The 14,730-nt window shown below is 45.2% G+C and overlaps 1 protein-coding gene across 6 annotated transcripts in view; it reads right to left on the minus strand.

Moving 5' to 3' along the window:
- snx29 (sorting nexin 29) overlaps nucleotides 1–14,730 on the minus strand; it is a 124,806-nt gene that overhangs the window by 48,655 nt on the left and 61,421 nt on the right. For all 6 annotated transcript variants that reach the window (XR_015928290.1, XR_015928289.1, XR_015928288.1 and 3 more), the window contains 2 exons: nucleotides 12,670–12,725; nucleotides 11,157–11,238 (listed from right to left, as the gene is read on the minus strand). Coding sequence is in view for 3 of the 6 variants with exons in the window: in XM_088612404.1 (XP_088468530.1) it covers nucleotides 11,157–11,238; nucleotides 12,670–12,725 (138 nt within the window). In the remaining 3 variants the exon portion in view is untranslated. The remainder of the gene's footprint in view (nucleotides 1–11,156; nucleotides 11,239–12,669; nucleotides 12,726–14,730) is intronic.

A 14,730-nucleotide genomic window follows, 5' to 3' on the forward strand; every position in this document is an offset into this window, starting at 1 on the left:
GGCTCAGCCACCTGGAGCCCATCCCAGAAGCACAGGGCAAAATGCAGGACCACACCCTGGATGGGGCACCACTCCACTGCAGGCCGTGCACACGCAAGACGCAAGGCTCAAGCAAAGGACACAGGAGCAATCCACAAACACCCCTCAGTCTTGCCAGCCTGTCTCCGGAAGGTGGGAGAAACCGGAGGAGGCCCAGGTGGAATCGAACCCAGGACCCAAATGCTGAGTGGCAGTAGAGATCATGTCCCTGCGGCCATGCTCCCTCCCTCTCTTGTATATTTGCTTTCCCCCAGTTTCGTCAATGACTCCTGCAGCAAGCCCGAAAACCACATTACTGCGCCAACAGGGTACAGACGCATGGCAGTAAAATGGTGGAAAGCATAAGCTAAGGAAGGTTCGATAATGAAGAAGGACCTGCCCCACCGTGGTGAGAATGACAACCCTTCCGCTGCAGCAGGGCACGATGTTTAGCAACTGGGCTCATTTTGAAATTGATTTCAATGTTAATTGTGTATTTTCCTCTCTAACCCCTTTTCGCAAATCAGCTCCCTCTGATTCCCAGAGCACATCACTCTTCCCCCTGCGGGGAAGTTCCTGTGGTAAACAAGCAGAGAAAGGAGTAAATAAACACGCTGCGAGAGGCACACTGAGCACGGGGGACAGGGGCCCTGAGAGCCAGCCGCGCAGGCCTCGCAGACGCCAGCCTGGGGCAGCAGGTGGCCGCTGTCTGGCAATCACCCCTCGCCTAGCGTGAGCTGCCTCCCACTCCGCCGAGCCGCTCCTTAACGAAGACGGGGAGAATCTCATTAAGGAGAAGCCTGGTCCCAGCTGGAGCGCGGAGGCATCGTCTCCTCCAGCCCCCGGGACGCTCCCACAGCGGAGGCGGGAGCAGTCGGAGCACGACGCCCGGGCCTCTTCAGGTTCGGATCGTGACCGATCGATCCAGGGGGTAAAGTCTGCGGATTTACAATTGCATGCGCTGATGCTGTGGGATCTGACCAGGACCTTGGTGCGTCTCTGAAGCTCTGAAAGGCCAGCCTGGTGTGCTGGGTGAGTGGCCATGCCGCCTGATGTTACCACTCAAGGGGCAGAAAGCCTCAGGAAATCCGTTTCTCAGTCAAGGAGAACACTGCAGATCACCTCAGTGGGTTAAGCGTAAGTTGCTCAATTCAAAATCTGGATGCATTCTTGAACTGTATACATGCCATTATGAGCTCGAAAAATCCTGGGACGACTGCAGCCCTGTCGTGCGCTTTTTTGGGCCACTTTGGCAAGTGTTCAGCAAGCGAGAACCCTGTTTGAAGGAGTCAGATCAATGTCACCAAGGCTGGAACATGACTGGAACTGCACAGACAGGAGGCTGAAGAAAGCAGCTGATGGCTCTTTCTGTCGATGCCAACCCAGCCATGCCGGTGCAGTTATTAAACAACCCCAAACTGCTGACCACGAAGTCATCTACTTTCGAAACTCACCCGCGAGAAGCCACAGCTAGGAAAACAAGCTGTCGGCACCAGTCACAGACATATGCAGTCTGAGCCTGAACCCGACTGCAGCAAAAACTTCCTGCAGGATTTTGCAAGTGTTTTTGAGATATGACTAATATGCTTTGTTTATACAGTTCCCTTTATTATAATGGTATTATGGTATTATCATGGCATTAACCTAATCAGCGTGTAAACCAGCACACCCTTACAATGATTAAGCACATGTACACAGCCCTGTGCCTCTGCTATTCCTCTTCAAGTTTGAACTGTCAGCACAATTAGCACACTAAAACCGGGGGAAAAAAGCACAATTGCTTACAGCACAGTGGGGCCCAGCTGTAAAATGTGATCTTATGACTCCAGAGGATCAGTGCTTTCCTACAAGAGGTGAAAAAGCCTGCCGATGCTCAGTCACAATGAGGCTGTAAACCGGGAAAAGTCTGAAGTCATTTGGGATTTTTTTCACATGAATTAGATGCATTGCAAACAACAGCAACGCCGCTGTCAGTAGTACTTCTTACTTACACATGACAAAAACACAGGCTGGTGTGGAGAGGCGCCGTGCTAGCAGTATGCCAAACGAGCTGAAGAGCCGCACCTGAACCTGTCGTGTTCAGTTTCAGGAGCAAAGCCTGCTGGGCTGATCCGCACAGAGGCACTGGCCTCCCCTCCTCGAGAAAGGAAAGGGTTCGCATGGCTGGATAGCAGAAAGGAAGAACGTCACAGCCGTTAAAACGACAAAAGTGGACCTGCCAGCATTGTGGAGCCCAACATGTAAATCACAATGGCTGCCACCCACTGTTCCACAATGATTTCCAGTCTTTTCTTTGTCTGGATAATGAAAAGAATTTCAGCCTCACTCAATGCAAAGCAAGTACAGGAGCTCGTGGGTAAGGATAAAATGTTTTTGCAGACCTTAATTTCTTCTGAGGCTGACATCGCAGAAGACTGAAACCAGAACAAAGGCTTTAGAAACAGTGGGAAGATGTACTATTAACATTAGCACTGCTTACTGTGTGGTTCAGTATTAATGTTGGGCATCAAAACAAAAACAGATTTTTGATGAGATAACACTCTCAGCCTAACACATTGCAGCCTAATTAAAATCCCTTTAAAAAATGGGATTTGCTACTTTACAAATACAAAAAATTAATTTCTAACATGACTGAATTCCTTCAATTCTACAAAAAATTAAGGTTATTCTGTATTTATTTCGTTTTCTCACCACATTTTATGAAAACCACACACAACTATTAATTCTAAATGCACCCATTCAATTTCATTGATCCATTGTGTGAAAAGAAAGCTCAAACAGGAGCATCTGGGATATTGTCACAAATGGCTTTATGTTTATGCTTCAATCCATTGTGTTTAATGTCTTGTGACAGATCTGTATGCTGTGTATTTGGGTAAATATATAAAGGAAGCGTGAAAACACCATACAGACCAGGACATAAAATTAAAACACTTAAAACTCAGCAATTCTTGGCTAAAGATAGTTACTGGCAGCAGAGCACAGCCACATGGCAGAGTTTTCAAACTGAATCACTTTCCACACAGAAAACACAGGGCTCTCCAGCCATGAAGCTGAGGTGAACTAAGCCAGGAAGAAAACCCCAGTCAGGTGTGAATTCAGATGGATGAGTGCCTTGCACTAATGCATTAAACAGAAGGAACAAGGCGTTTTGGAAAATACAGTTCTGTTAGGTTCCACACTTGAATTACAACCCATGAAGAAGCACCTGTAGGCAAGACATGACAACTGCAAACTGAATAAAGTATAATTCTTTAAAAATCAGATCTTGTGTTTGGGACAGCCACAATCCACAATCCTTCTGCTGCCCTTTAACATCATAACACACTATTATTTGAAGCAGATGAGGCCTTTTCCTCAGTGATTAAAAGAGAAAATATTATAGATGGGCATAAGTGAAGGGCTAGGGATGGGTGGCTGAAATATGCAACAATCTCACTGCCACCTACTGGAAGAGCGGCTGTGATTCCTTCTTTAACACACCTCTACCCTGGCTTCAGAATCACCTGAAAAATAATCTGCTTCTACTTCACTCACAGCGCCAGCATTCACCTCACATAGATCCTGCATTTGCAGTCTAGCAACAATGCTTCTAAAGCTCTGTTATTCAAGAAGTGTTTACCCAAAGAAAAAAGCAGAGAAGGTTACGGCTCCCCTCTGGGAAAGAAGCACAATTTCTGGTCCTAAATGTGTTTTTATTCTGCTGTAGTGCTCCTGAAAACACCAAATCTAGGTGAACTCCTCTGGGTGTCTTCAGGATTTCAGGTTACTGCTATGAGTAGTTTTTTTCCCCAGTAGCTGCTCTCAGCAGTTAAATGCTAATGCAGAAAAAGAGGCCGGCATCCAAGATATAATCATTCATTAGCAGAAAAGCGCTTACTCCAGGTAAGGGTCTGGGCAAACTCTCTGTCCTAAATGCACATGGCACAGGGACTAGGCAGGACGACACTCTGGAGAGGACGCCAGTCAATCACAGGGCACACACAGGGACAATCGAAAACTCAAGAAAACTGGAGAATGGCAGCCACAAACCCCCACACAGACACAGGGAGAGGTGACCCTGGTCTGGCCAGGTCTTGGGTCTGGGACCCATGAGAGCTATGAGCCTGCGGAGCCAACAGCCATGTGCTTGACCCAATCTATACTAGACACAGGCCTGACACCAGCCCTGAACGAGAACCCCAGTGCTGCGTGGTGGCGTTTCACAGACGTCTCTTGTTTCTGGTGAACAGAAACTTGCAGGTGTGTACAATTTGCACCTGAGGACTGAAATTTGCACCATAGTCTGTAGTCGGTTTCAAAACACTGAACTATATCCAAACAGGCATCCTGCCATTGACTTTATTCATCATAAGCAGTATGCCTCAGCTCTGCAAAACATTTATTTGCACGTCATACTCCGTGAGCCCATTTTTAAGTTAAGATCTCAACTAAAGGACTCTTTCCTCTTCTTTAGCAGACAAGAAAAAAATGTTCTGTCCTGTTTAACTGTCTGGGAGACTTGCTTTCAAAATCCATCTGCCTACTCTGTGGCCTGCTCTCCAGAGGAGCTTTTGCAAGACATGGACGCCTTAAGGGCATCGCGCTTGTAGGGAGCTGCAATCTGCAAACATAAAAAAACAGATGATCTGTTAATAAAAAGCTAATGACACATGCCACTGCAGAGAGGAAGCTTGTGTCCGGGCATTCCGAGGACGAGCAGAAGCCAAGCCAGGCTCTTCCACTATTTCTGTTATCCAAGGAGCAGGAACTGAGGAGAATTCATTCTCTGGCATCATAGGTAGAGGACGAACAGGAACAGAGCGGGTCTCATGATGGAGAATCGAGACCCACAGGAACAGAGCGGGTCTCATGATGGAGAATCAAGACCCACAGGAATAGAGCAGGTCTCATGATGGAGAATCGAGACCCACAGGAACAGAGCAGGTCTCATGATGGAGAATCGAGACCCACAGGAACAGAGCGGGTCTCATGATGGAAGTTTTTCAGTGAAAGAATGCAAACAATGCGTTCTCCCTCAGTGACCCCTTCCCTAAGTTGCTCCTGGACACATCCATGACAAGGAAAAGAACCTCCCTTGTAATACAGTGCATCACAATATGCTTTCAGGTGTGGCTGCAATTCCCCAGCAGTGAAAAGCAGTCTCCCCTGGCCATTGAACTTGCAGGTCATGGGGTCACCGACATTTGCAAAACAGGCACAATCGGCCTCTCGTTACTTTGTGAAATTGATTTAATGGCGCTGGCATTTTGAAAGAGTCATTCAAGAAAGAATGAGACTTGACAGCACCCACTTAGCCTTGTGCACTTTTTCGTTCTATGGCGAAAGGTTCACAGGAGAATCATTCTCCTTTTAAGTTTGTTTGCAGACCTTTGCACTCTAACCCAGGCAGGACCGCGACAGAGCGAAGAAGCGGGATAAACTCGATTTTCCAGCACTCCGGGGGGCAGAGGTCGCTGCACTTTCAAAATCACGTCAGGGTTTTCCAGTAGCTTATTCTAGGCATTCATTTACAGCATTGCGTCTTTGGCTAAATTCAGAACACTATGTATGTTTTATAGTGTTTTGAATGTATTTATTATAAATGAAAATTATAATTAATAAAGCATGGAGTACAGTAATACTAAAAAAAGGACACCTTACTCGAGCTTGCTTAATGCTAAGTACTACACATTAAATGTACAGTACTTGTTTTACAAGAAATAAAATGTGGCTTGAAAATCCTGTATGGCTTTTCTCTGGAATGGCCCTAACTGCCGGAAAACCTGTGGAAGTCAGATTATCGATCACCGAATAACCATTGATCTACGGCGTTTTCCTATGTCCGTAGCTTTGTCTTTTGTTGTCTGGGTGGCCTATTTAATTGATCTAGATCTCAGCTGTGTCCAATCTTTTCTGCAGCCTGCGCTTGTGGGCTCTTTCCACATAGCAGGAGCATTTTGAACTGGCTCTACCCACACCGAGACACACGAGCGGGCAGTTGCCTATGGGGGAGGCCAAGGGAGCCCCCAAGAAACGCTACCGGAGCCATTAGCCAGGCCGGGCGCATAGTGAGGAAGGCGAACTGCTTTCTTGGCAAGTGGAGAGGCAGGAATTGCCAGTCCAGATTCCCGTGTAAACCCGTCTACTCCACACTAAGTCAATCTGCTCTTCCAGCTGGGAATGAAGAAAACTATAAGCCAGGTCTCAGAATCACCAGGGCTTGGGCTACAAGTTAGGCCTCAAACTAGCGATAGGCTCCAAAATCAAACATATTAAACATATTATTAAGGCATATTAAACAACCCGGCACTGTGGGAGTACATGTTCATGTCAGAGGAATAAGTGAGAGTGTTTAATAAGTGAAATGTCTACGGGACACCTGTGCAAAACAGGATGTTTCAGGACCAGTTAGCAAGTCAGATCACCCAGCCACAGCTCATAAACAGAGCCTACGCAAGAGCCATTATGAGGCAGCACACGCGCGGCCCAATATATTAATCACAGGCTACGTTTTCAGTGCCGAGATAATGAGGATAAATGAAAACCGCGCTGGTTTTGTAATGAGCCTATGATGTAAGGTTAATCATGCAGGCTGTCGGCGCTAGTTCAGGAAAACTCGGCAGAGATTCCCGGCAAACTTTTTCCAAGTGCGTCAGGGTTTTAAACCCTGTGCAACGGGTAGGTTGTAGGGTCTTCACTCTCTCACCCAGCTGTGCCTGACCCCATGAGCAACTGTGCCCAAAGCGGCTCTCTGTTACTCACTACAGCTCAACGAACGTCACAGACTAAGGAGCTCTATTCTCAATGTTTCCACTTTCCTTCCACCATGGCAAAGAAAAGAAATCAGCTCTGGGATCAGTCCAGAGAGGAGCAACCAGTAACCTTCTGAAGCTGAAGGGAAAGTCCTACCTTGACAGGCTGAAAGAACTGAACCTTTTTATTCTTGAACAGAGAAGATAAGATCCTTGGATCAATTAGTTACTAACCACCACATAGGCTAGATGGGCAGAATGACCTTCTCTCATTTGTAGCTGCTATTATGTCCTAACAAGGAAACTGAGATACAGGTAAAGATGTTTTCTTTTTATATATATATAAAATACAACTGGGACACCTTAAAGAGCAAAATCACTAAAACCTCACCTCTAGAGCAAATTCAACTGAATAATGAACACAGGAACACTCAATTCCAGCTCTACAGCCCTGTCATTTTATTAATGAGTATTAGAGCTATTCTCAGTTCACCAAGCCTTTTAATGCAGAGCACTGAGCAAGGCCATTCTCATCTCTCTGTGGGACTAGGAATCACAGACAATAAATGAGCTGTGGCTGTTCACCAACGAGCTGTAAAAAAAAAAAATAACATTTTTTCAATGATACATTCTAATAGGACTCACTTTATATGTACATATTTTGCTTCTGACAGACAGCAAGCGCTATTTGAAGGTAACTCACGACAAACTGCCTCCGGTGACGATTGGAAGGAAAGAGGCCTTTCTGAGGCATTTCGTGTTTTGCGCCTCCAGCAGCCATAAACAAGGGAGGGAAATTAACAAAAACAAACAAAACCGGAGTTCATTAACATCCCCGGCGAGCTAGGGGGATAAAATACGAAACAGGAAAAAAAGAAGAAAGTCTGACACGCTGACATTGTTGGGAAGCACTCTGCTCAGCTGGTTAACAGATCAAAGGGAATAGCTCATTCTGAGTGAATTATCAATAAGACGCAAGACACAGGCTCATCTCCTTCGCTGGGCCTCGTGGCCCCTTTATCAGAGCTGGGGAATGTGGAGCAGGGGGATGAAAGAGGAACGGCGCGGTATTTATATGCGCATCAAACACACACAGCCAGCAGGAGTGGAAATGCTCACGGCTCCATTAATTCTTCTCTTTTTATATCAAGAACATTCAGAATATGCATTAGCCATCTTCCCTTTTTTTGTTTGCACAAGCGCAGCTGAAACCCCGGGTCTGTGTGATCCGGCAGGAAAGGGGGGTGGGGTTAAACACGCCGGACCTGCGAGCCCGTAACCCTCTCACCCAGCACGATTACCTGCAGGCCCGGCGCCGGTCCAAATCATTCAGCAGTGATCAGTCAAAGCCTAGGCCTTTGGTTTTATCCCTCCGGTTCCTTACAACGCACACAAATTGGGTTTGAGGGTGGCGGTGCTGCGCAGGGTGAGCAATTCTTCATCCTGGACACAAACTGACAAAGCTGAGAATGGGGAACCTTCCTCATAAAATATTAATTTTCGAAACGGAAGGCGACGAGATTCCAAGGCGACACATTCGGGTTGGTCAATGTGCGGGGAAAAAAAGAGCATGCTCATTGGAGAAGAAACCTCCTGCTGGAATCGTGCAATCTGTGGTGTTTTACTCCAGCGTACATGATGGGAGAGGTTTTTCCCTAATTACCACCAATAGTCCTTAACAAGGTCTAGTTAGCGGCAGTGTTCGACAGGCCTGTGATCCAAATAAAAGGGGAAAACCAACAGGGGACTCCGACCCTACGCAGTACAGGAATGACAAGCAGCAAATTAAGCAAAGCGAAGCATAAAGATCAGCATGCTGTACTAACGAGGCACATTAAAAATGACGGTGAGCTTAAAAACCCCACTCATGAAAAGAACTCGCCACCACTTCAGAATGCAGGAAAGAAACACAAAAGGCAACAAAACACTTTTGAAAAGTGTTAAGATTTTCCCCACAGATACTTCAGCCAGTAGAGCTGTGACTCAACGACTGGTTCCATTAACAGTCTAACACATGTCCGACAGCGTGGCTGAAAAAACACAAGAGCTGCAAATCCATAATTAAACTCCTGCCCCCCAGTTGACACAGACAAAGACAGAAGCTAGAGCGCTTCTTACCAAAACAAAACTGCAAAAAATAAGAATCGAGCCAACAAGCCATCTGAGCCTGCTCTGTACCATCAGTGATAACAGCGCCTGAACTCGCGCGCGCTACTGTCCCAGCAGTTTGAGTAATCAGAACAATAAAACCCAGACAGCATGATTTACAAAGATCTTTTACCGCGGCAGATTAACACACTTTCCACTACAAAGGAACGGAACACAACTTCATAAATGAGGACAGCCTCGAAAAAAGCACCTATAAATGTATCATGTATAAATTCATATACTGGGATGTACAGCTGTGATCGGCGTGTTCACTTTTGTCTGCTCAAAAAATATTTAAAAAGCTGCAGAACTGCAATTTGCTGATGTAATATTCTGCACGCTAACATTTTGTCGATTCTCAGGACAGCGCAGTGATATTTTCTCAGAATACAATGATGAGTTTCCAGAATTTGTATTATTTTTCAATTGCGGATAGGTGGGAGGAGTTTTTGTCCACAGCTACGCTCCGCCACCTACGCCTGTTGAGACCAAGGGGCTGACTGACAGGACGGCTTTGTACGGCAGTATTGTTCTATAAAGATCATATTAATTCTCAATAATAAAAGAAGATTGGCCATAATTTAATTTACAAGAAATAAAAAGCTTTCTCTGCCCGAGAACGGAGGTTCCTCATGAAAGAAAAGTATGCAGTTTATTAATCCAATCAAGGCAGATCCAACCACCCTTGAATTTTAACAAGGTCAAATTTTATTCTGTTAAATGAAAAAGAATGTGCCAAGTTCTGAAACAAAAATATGTTAAGTATAATAACGATCAATCACGGATCTTCTGTGAGGACATAATGAGCCCTTTTTAATCAATCTTGGAAGTAGAATGATTTATACCGCCACTCGCACAAGAATTCACGGCAGCAGCAAGCAAGCTGGATCGAGAAGGGTTAACGTCTTTTGAGAACAGAGCGCAAGTGGTTCAATTTAGCACACAGAACACCCAGTTTCATCTCAGTGCGTTTCGATAACAAATCTCGTCTCCGTTGAGTGCTGTAAATCATGTCAAGTAATGGATCCGACAGAAGACCCTCAAGACGACCTTTGAAATGTTAACAATGGAAACCGCCACTCTGTGAATCAACTCAACCCCAGATTAGCACACACATGTGATCCTTGAAAGAAAATTACAAATCATTCAGTACATAAACCATTGTTTTATAAAGGAGCAAACTCTCTCAGGGGAAATTTATTGCCGAAGTGTATGTTCTGTTGACCAATTTCTCTGTTCCCGACACAGCGTCATAAATGCATACTGCAATTCCTACGTTCGTTTATAGCTATTTTTTTTTTACAAGCTCTTATTGGAAAACTTTTTTTTATTGAATAGCACCTCCCTCCAGATCAGAAATCAATTTCCTTCTGGTCTGAACAAATTCCTACAGGTGTGCACTAAAAAAGTGCACTCTCATCCCCCTGCTCCCTGTCGCTTGTCCTCGGTCTGGGAGAAGAAAAGAGCAAAGGCCTGCAGGAAATGTCCTGCTCAGTCCCATGACCTTGGAAATCTGGGGCCAGTCTGGGGCCCTTCCACATTTATCATAATCATTCCTTACTCTTACATAGAGCTGTACTGGACACTCCACTCAAAGCACTGTACAGGTAATGGGGACTCCCCTCCACCACCACTACCAGTGTGCAGCCCCACCTGGATGATGTGACGGCAACCATAGTGCACCAGTACACTCCCCACACACCAGCTATTAGTGAAGAGGAGAGCAGAGTAATGAAGCAAGTTCATAGATGGGGATTATTAGGAGGCCAGGATTGGCCAATGGGCAATTTGGCCAGGACGCCAGGGTAACACCCCTACTCTGTTCAAGAAACGGCCTGGAATTTTTAATGACCACAGAGAGTGAGGACCTCGGTTTAATGTCTCATCTGAAGGACTGCATCTTTTTACAGTAAAGTGTCCCCGTCACTATACTGAGGCATTAGGACCCACATAGACTGCAGGGTGAGCTCCCCCTGCTGCCCCCACTAACACCTCTTCCAGCAGCAGCCTTAGTGTTTCCCAGGAGTCTCCCACCCTGGTACTGACCAGGCTCACGCCTGCTGAGCTCCAGTGGGTTGTCAGTTGTGAGCTGCTATGGCTGAGGTGTAGTTACAGTACATCCGCAGAGAAGAGCAGGATGTCACAGCTGATCACAATACAAACTATGGGAAACCGAGACACACGACATACTCATGGTACAATCGCGCAAGAGGCCTGCACATTGCCAGCGGAGAGCACAGATAAAGGCACTCTGACCTGGTAGACGTGGTAGGCGTTGGCTGCTCTCCCACGCAGGAACACAGAGGGGATCCAGACGTTGACCAGGGCCCGGTGAGCTCTGAGGAGAAACATGGGCACATGTCAGTGGACAGCCATGCCATGCCACGCCAGTCTTGCTCAAGGCAATCAACACCGCAGGACTCCGGTTAGACTTGGCATTCCCAAACACTCCTGTCCAACTTCAGCTTGTGTCTGGATGTACACTGCAGCACAAAACACTCAGGGTTGTAGCGCTGCTGTAGTTTGATTTTTGCTTCAGCAACACACTTGGTTCGAGGACTTAGCACCTAAACGCTAACATCCCCGAAATCAAGACAATATTACTCGACAACAGACTGAAGACGCACCTGCAAACTGAGACTGAGTGTTTTCAACGAGTTGTCAGCATTTTGCTTGTGTGTTTTGCACTTCTTTGGGAAAAGCCAAAGACAAATTTCCACAGTAGTGGACAATAAAATATCTATTCAAAGAACCAAGAAAAATGACGCAAAAACACTTTCTAAATCGTCTTCATCTGTGGATGTCAAAAGCACTAATTATCTGGTACAACATTAGGATTTATTGAGGCAAGAAACGACTCCCAAAAGAATATTCATATCCAAGAGGAATGTTTAATATTGAATCATACAGAAGATAACCCGCTGACTTGCACTAAATTTGTGAAGGCATTATTAATTATTGAAGCATGTCAATTCAGATGTTGGTAGGGGCATTAAGAGTGATTCAATTAGTGCCTTCATGTCACTGAGAGGCACTTGGGAGAAAAATGTTTTATTCACAAAAGAGAGCTGTCAATCTGTCAGGCATGTAGAAATATAATCACAGCAATTTTCAGGTGTATCAATCACCGTGATTAGTTAATGGCGCTGTTAGACTTATTGTCTAATTGTCAAGAAGGTTACCGATGACACAATCCAATCGACTTCTAGAAGGATTACAGTGAGTCTGTGCAATGTCTGATAACTTCACACATTCTTTTGATAGCAAGAAAAATATTTAGAAGATAAATAACTAAAGCCGCTTATTATTAAAAAAAAACTTCTGCTCAATCCTGTCCAAACAAAATTATAGTTCTTTCAAAACACCTCCACTCTTCAGCAAGGGTATTTTAACATAGACTCCAAAAGACATTTAGCTTTCTTAGGACTGAATAAAGCTCAAACAGTATCACCACAAAGAAGTGCTTCTGAATTTCAGCAGCACTCCCCTGGGAGAAGAAACAGAAAAGGTCACATTTGCAGTACTGACAACACAGAAGTTCTAAGTTGGAAAAAAAATAAATTTAGAAACAAAGTAGTACAAAGAAAAGACACTAAAACTTCATTGACTTTTCTGATTATTCTGCATTCGGATTTCTTTTTAATCCAAGTTAGAAGAAAGGGCACACATTCTACAATGAATAAAGCATCAGACCACAGAGCGGCACAGCTGGAAGACTACTGTTTTTCGAAGAACAGCGAGCGCAGAACAAGGCCAGGAACCTGCTTACGTTTCGAAGTCTGACAGGCTGGGGTCCTCCGAGGTTTGGCTGAGGTCTCCGGGGACCTGGCAGAGAAAGGAATGGAGACCAGAGTTACAATCCCAGAGCTGGGACTGCAGGAAGAGTGAGACAGCTGCCCCAGCCCTGCTGATCATCACGCGCGTTGGCCGTGGAGAGACGTCGCAGCCTCGTGCTTCGGTGCAACAGCTTCGCTTTCAACACCTCTGCCATGTGTCGCCTGTAACGTGACTTTCCATCATCTCTAGGCTGAATCAAAACCATCGCTTCTCACCTATTAATAAAAACCTGAAGCATTTTGCATTAGCAAAGTAGTTTTCCCAAGTAAATAAAGAAGCTCCCAATACAGGGCGGAGCGGTGGCTCTGTGGCTCAGGATCTGCGCCTGTGGCTGGAAGGTTGCCAGTTCAAATCCTGCAGCCGGCAGAGGAATACTACTCCGTTGGGCCCCTGAGCAAGGCCCTTCACCCCAGCTGCTCCAGGGGCGCCGTATAGATGGCTGACACTGCGCAATTTCCTTGTATTAGGAATTTGTCTTTTTGAACTTTCGCAATCCCAGCTTCTCTCCCTGTCTGTGTGTCTTAGGGAGAGGAAGTTGGGATTGCGAAAGTTCAAAAAGACAAATTCCTAATACAAGGAAATTGTATATGGCCAATAAAGTGATCTTATCTTATACATAATTAAAACTGGAGCTGGCACACTGAAAGAATGCATCATTAATGGATGCTTTCAAGTTTTCAGACATTAATGAATACCCTAGGTGTCATCACTTTAGAGGCAGTGTGCAGAACAGTGGAAGTATATCTGATGACTAGTAAATGTACTTTTATTACTAACATTCCCTTTGGAGAACTATAGTGCATTCATTTCATTGCCATTGTTTTATCACAATAATGTTCATTTTCAAGGAACCAAGGTGCACCGCAAAAAAATCACATTTCTTAGTGATTACAAATAAGTGCAAAATGATTAATTAAGCCAACACATTCAATTATTTGTCTGCAAAAGACCTTTGATTCCCAACTGTCTTGTTTTAGTCTTTGCTATTAACACTGTTAAAATCCCAAACAAAATCACTGCTTAAGTCAACTGCCTTTGATACAGCTGACACTATAAATATTCTATTAAAATAGAACACAATTTGGGTTGCACATACCCATCCTGATACATCACATGCTGCAAAAGCAGATAACGCAGAAGTTTGATCATGCTTTCCATGGCTGGGAGAACATCATGCTGCAGCAGAATGACCACTGCAGTAGGCTAGGAGACCTGAGCACACACCAGCCATCACAGTTTAAACTGCAAGCGGAACAGGAGAGAACAGACAGCAGGTGGACAGTCCAGCTGTGGTCACCTGTGCAAGGTTGAGTATCCAGGGATATATAAAGCCTTTTGCTTTGATTTTCTATTCGTTCCTGTTTACCCAGTTATAAGAAGTAAGCAGTACACTGTGCTACTACTGCAAGAAGATCGTGATGCGGGTCTTGAACGAAACATCCCAATTCATGTCTTCACCTGAGCTTTAACAGCGCGTTGCTCCTCACTATATAAATACATCCAATCTATATGGGTTTTAATAAATAACTTTACCGCAATGCAGCTGTGTTCACCTCCGACAGCCTGGCACTTTCACAGCCTCTTATGAAGGCATTTTGACATTTATAAGCAAAAGTTACAGCAGACTGATCAATTGTTTATGAGAGAGAGGTCTAATCACTGTCAATGGACATCATGGTCCCCAATATGAGAAATAACATCAGAGGCTTGTACTGTATGAGGTTTTCCATTACTGGCTCTGGTGATTAATTCTACAGGGTGTGGCAGCCCTTTCTCGTCCTGACACTATCGGGCTCTTGAATTCCGCCTTTCCAGCTGCTGAGATTTTTAGTCTTTAACCAGCATGTCAGCATCTGGTGTGGGATGGCGAGAGGGCAGGTGGACCTTCAACCGTTTTGAAGTATCTTTATGTCTTGGGTTACTGCGGAGGGGGCAGTGTGTTCTACCCAGGTACACCACGGTGACCAGCCGCCCAGTCTGACAATGCAGCCTC

The sequence above is a fragment of the Lepisosteus platostomus genome, chromosome 19 (assembly GCF_059453375.1).
Source record: "Lepisosteus platostomus isolate fLepPlt1 chromosome 19, fLepPlt1.hap1, whole genome shotgun sequence".
Classification (NCBI taxonomy): domain Eukaryota; kingdom Metazoa; phylum Chordata; class Actinopteri; order Semionotiformes; family Lepisosteidae; genus Lepisosteus; species Lepisosteus platostomus.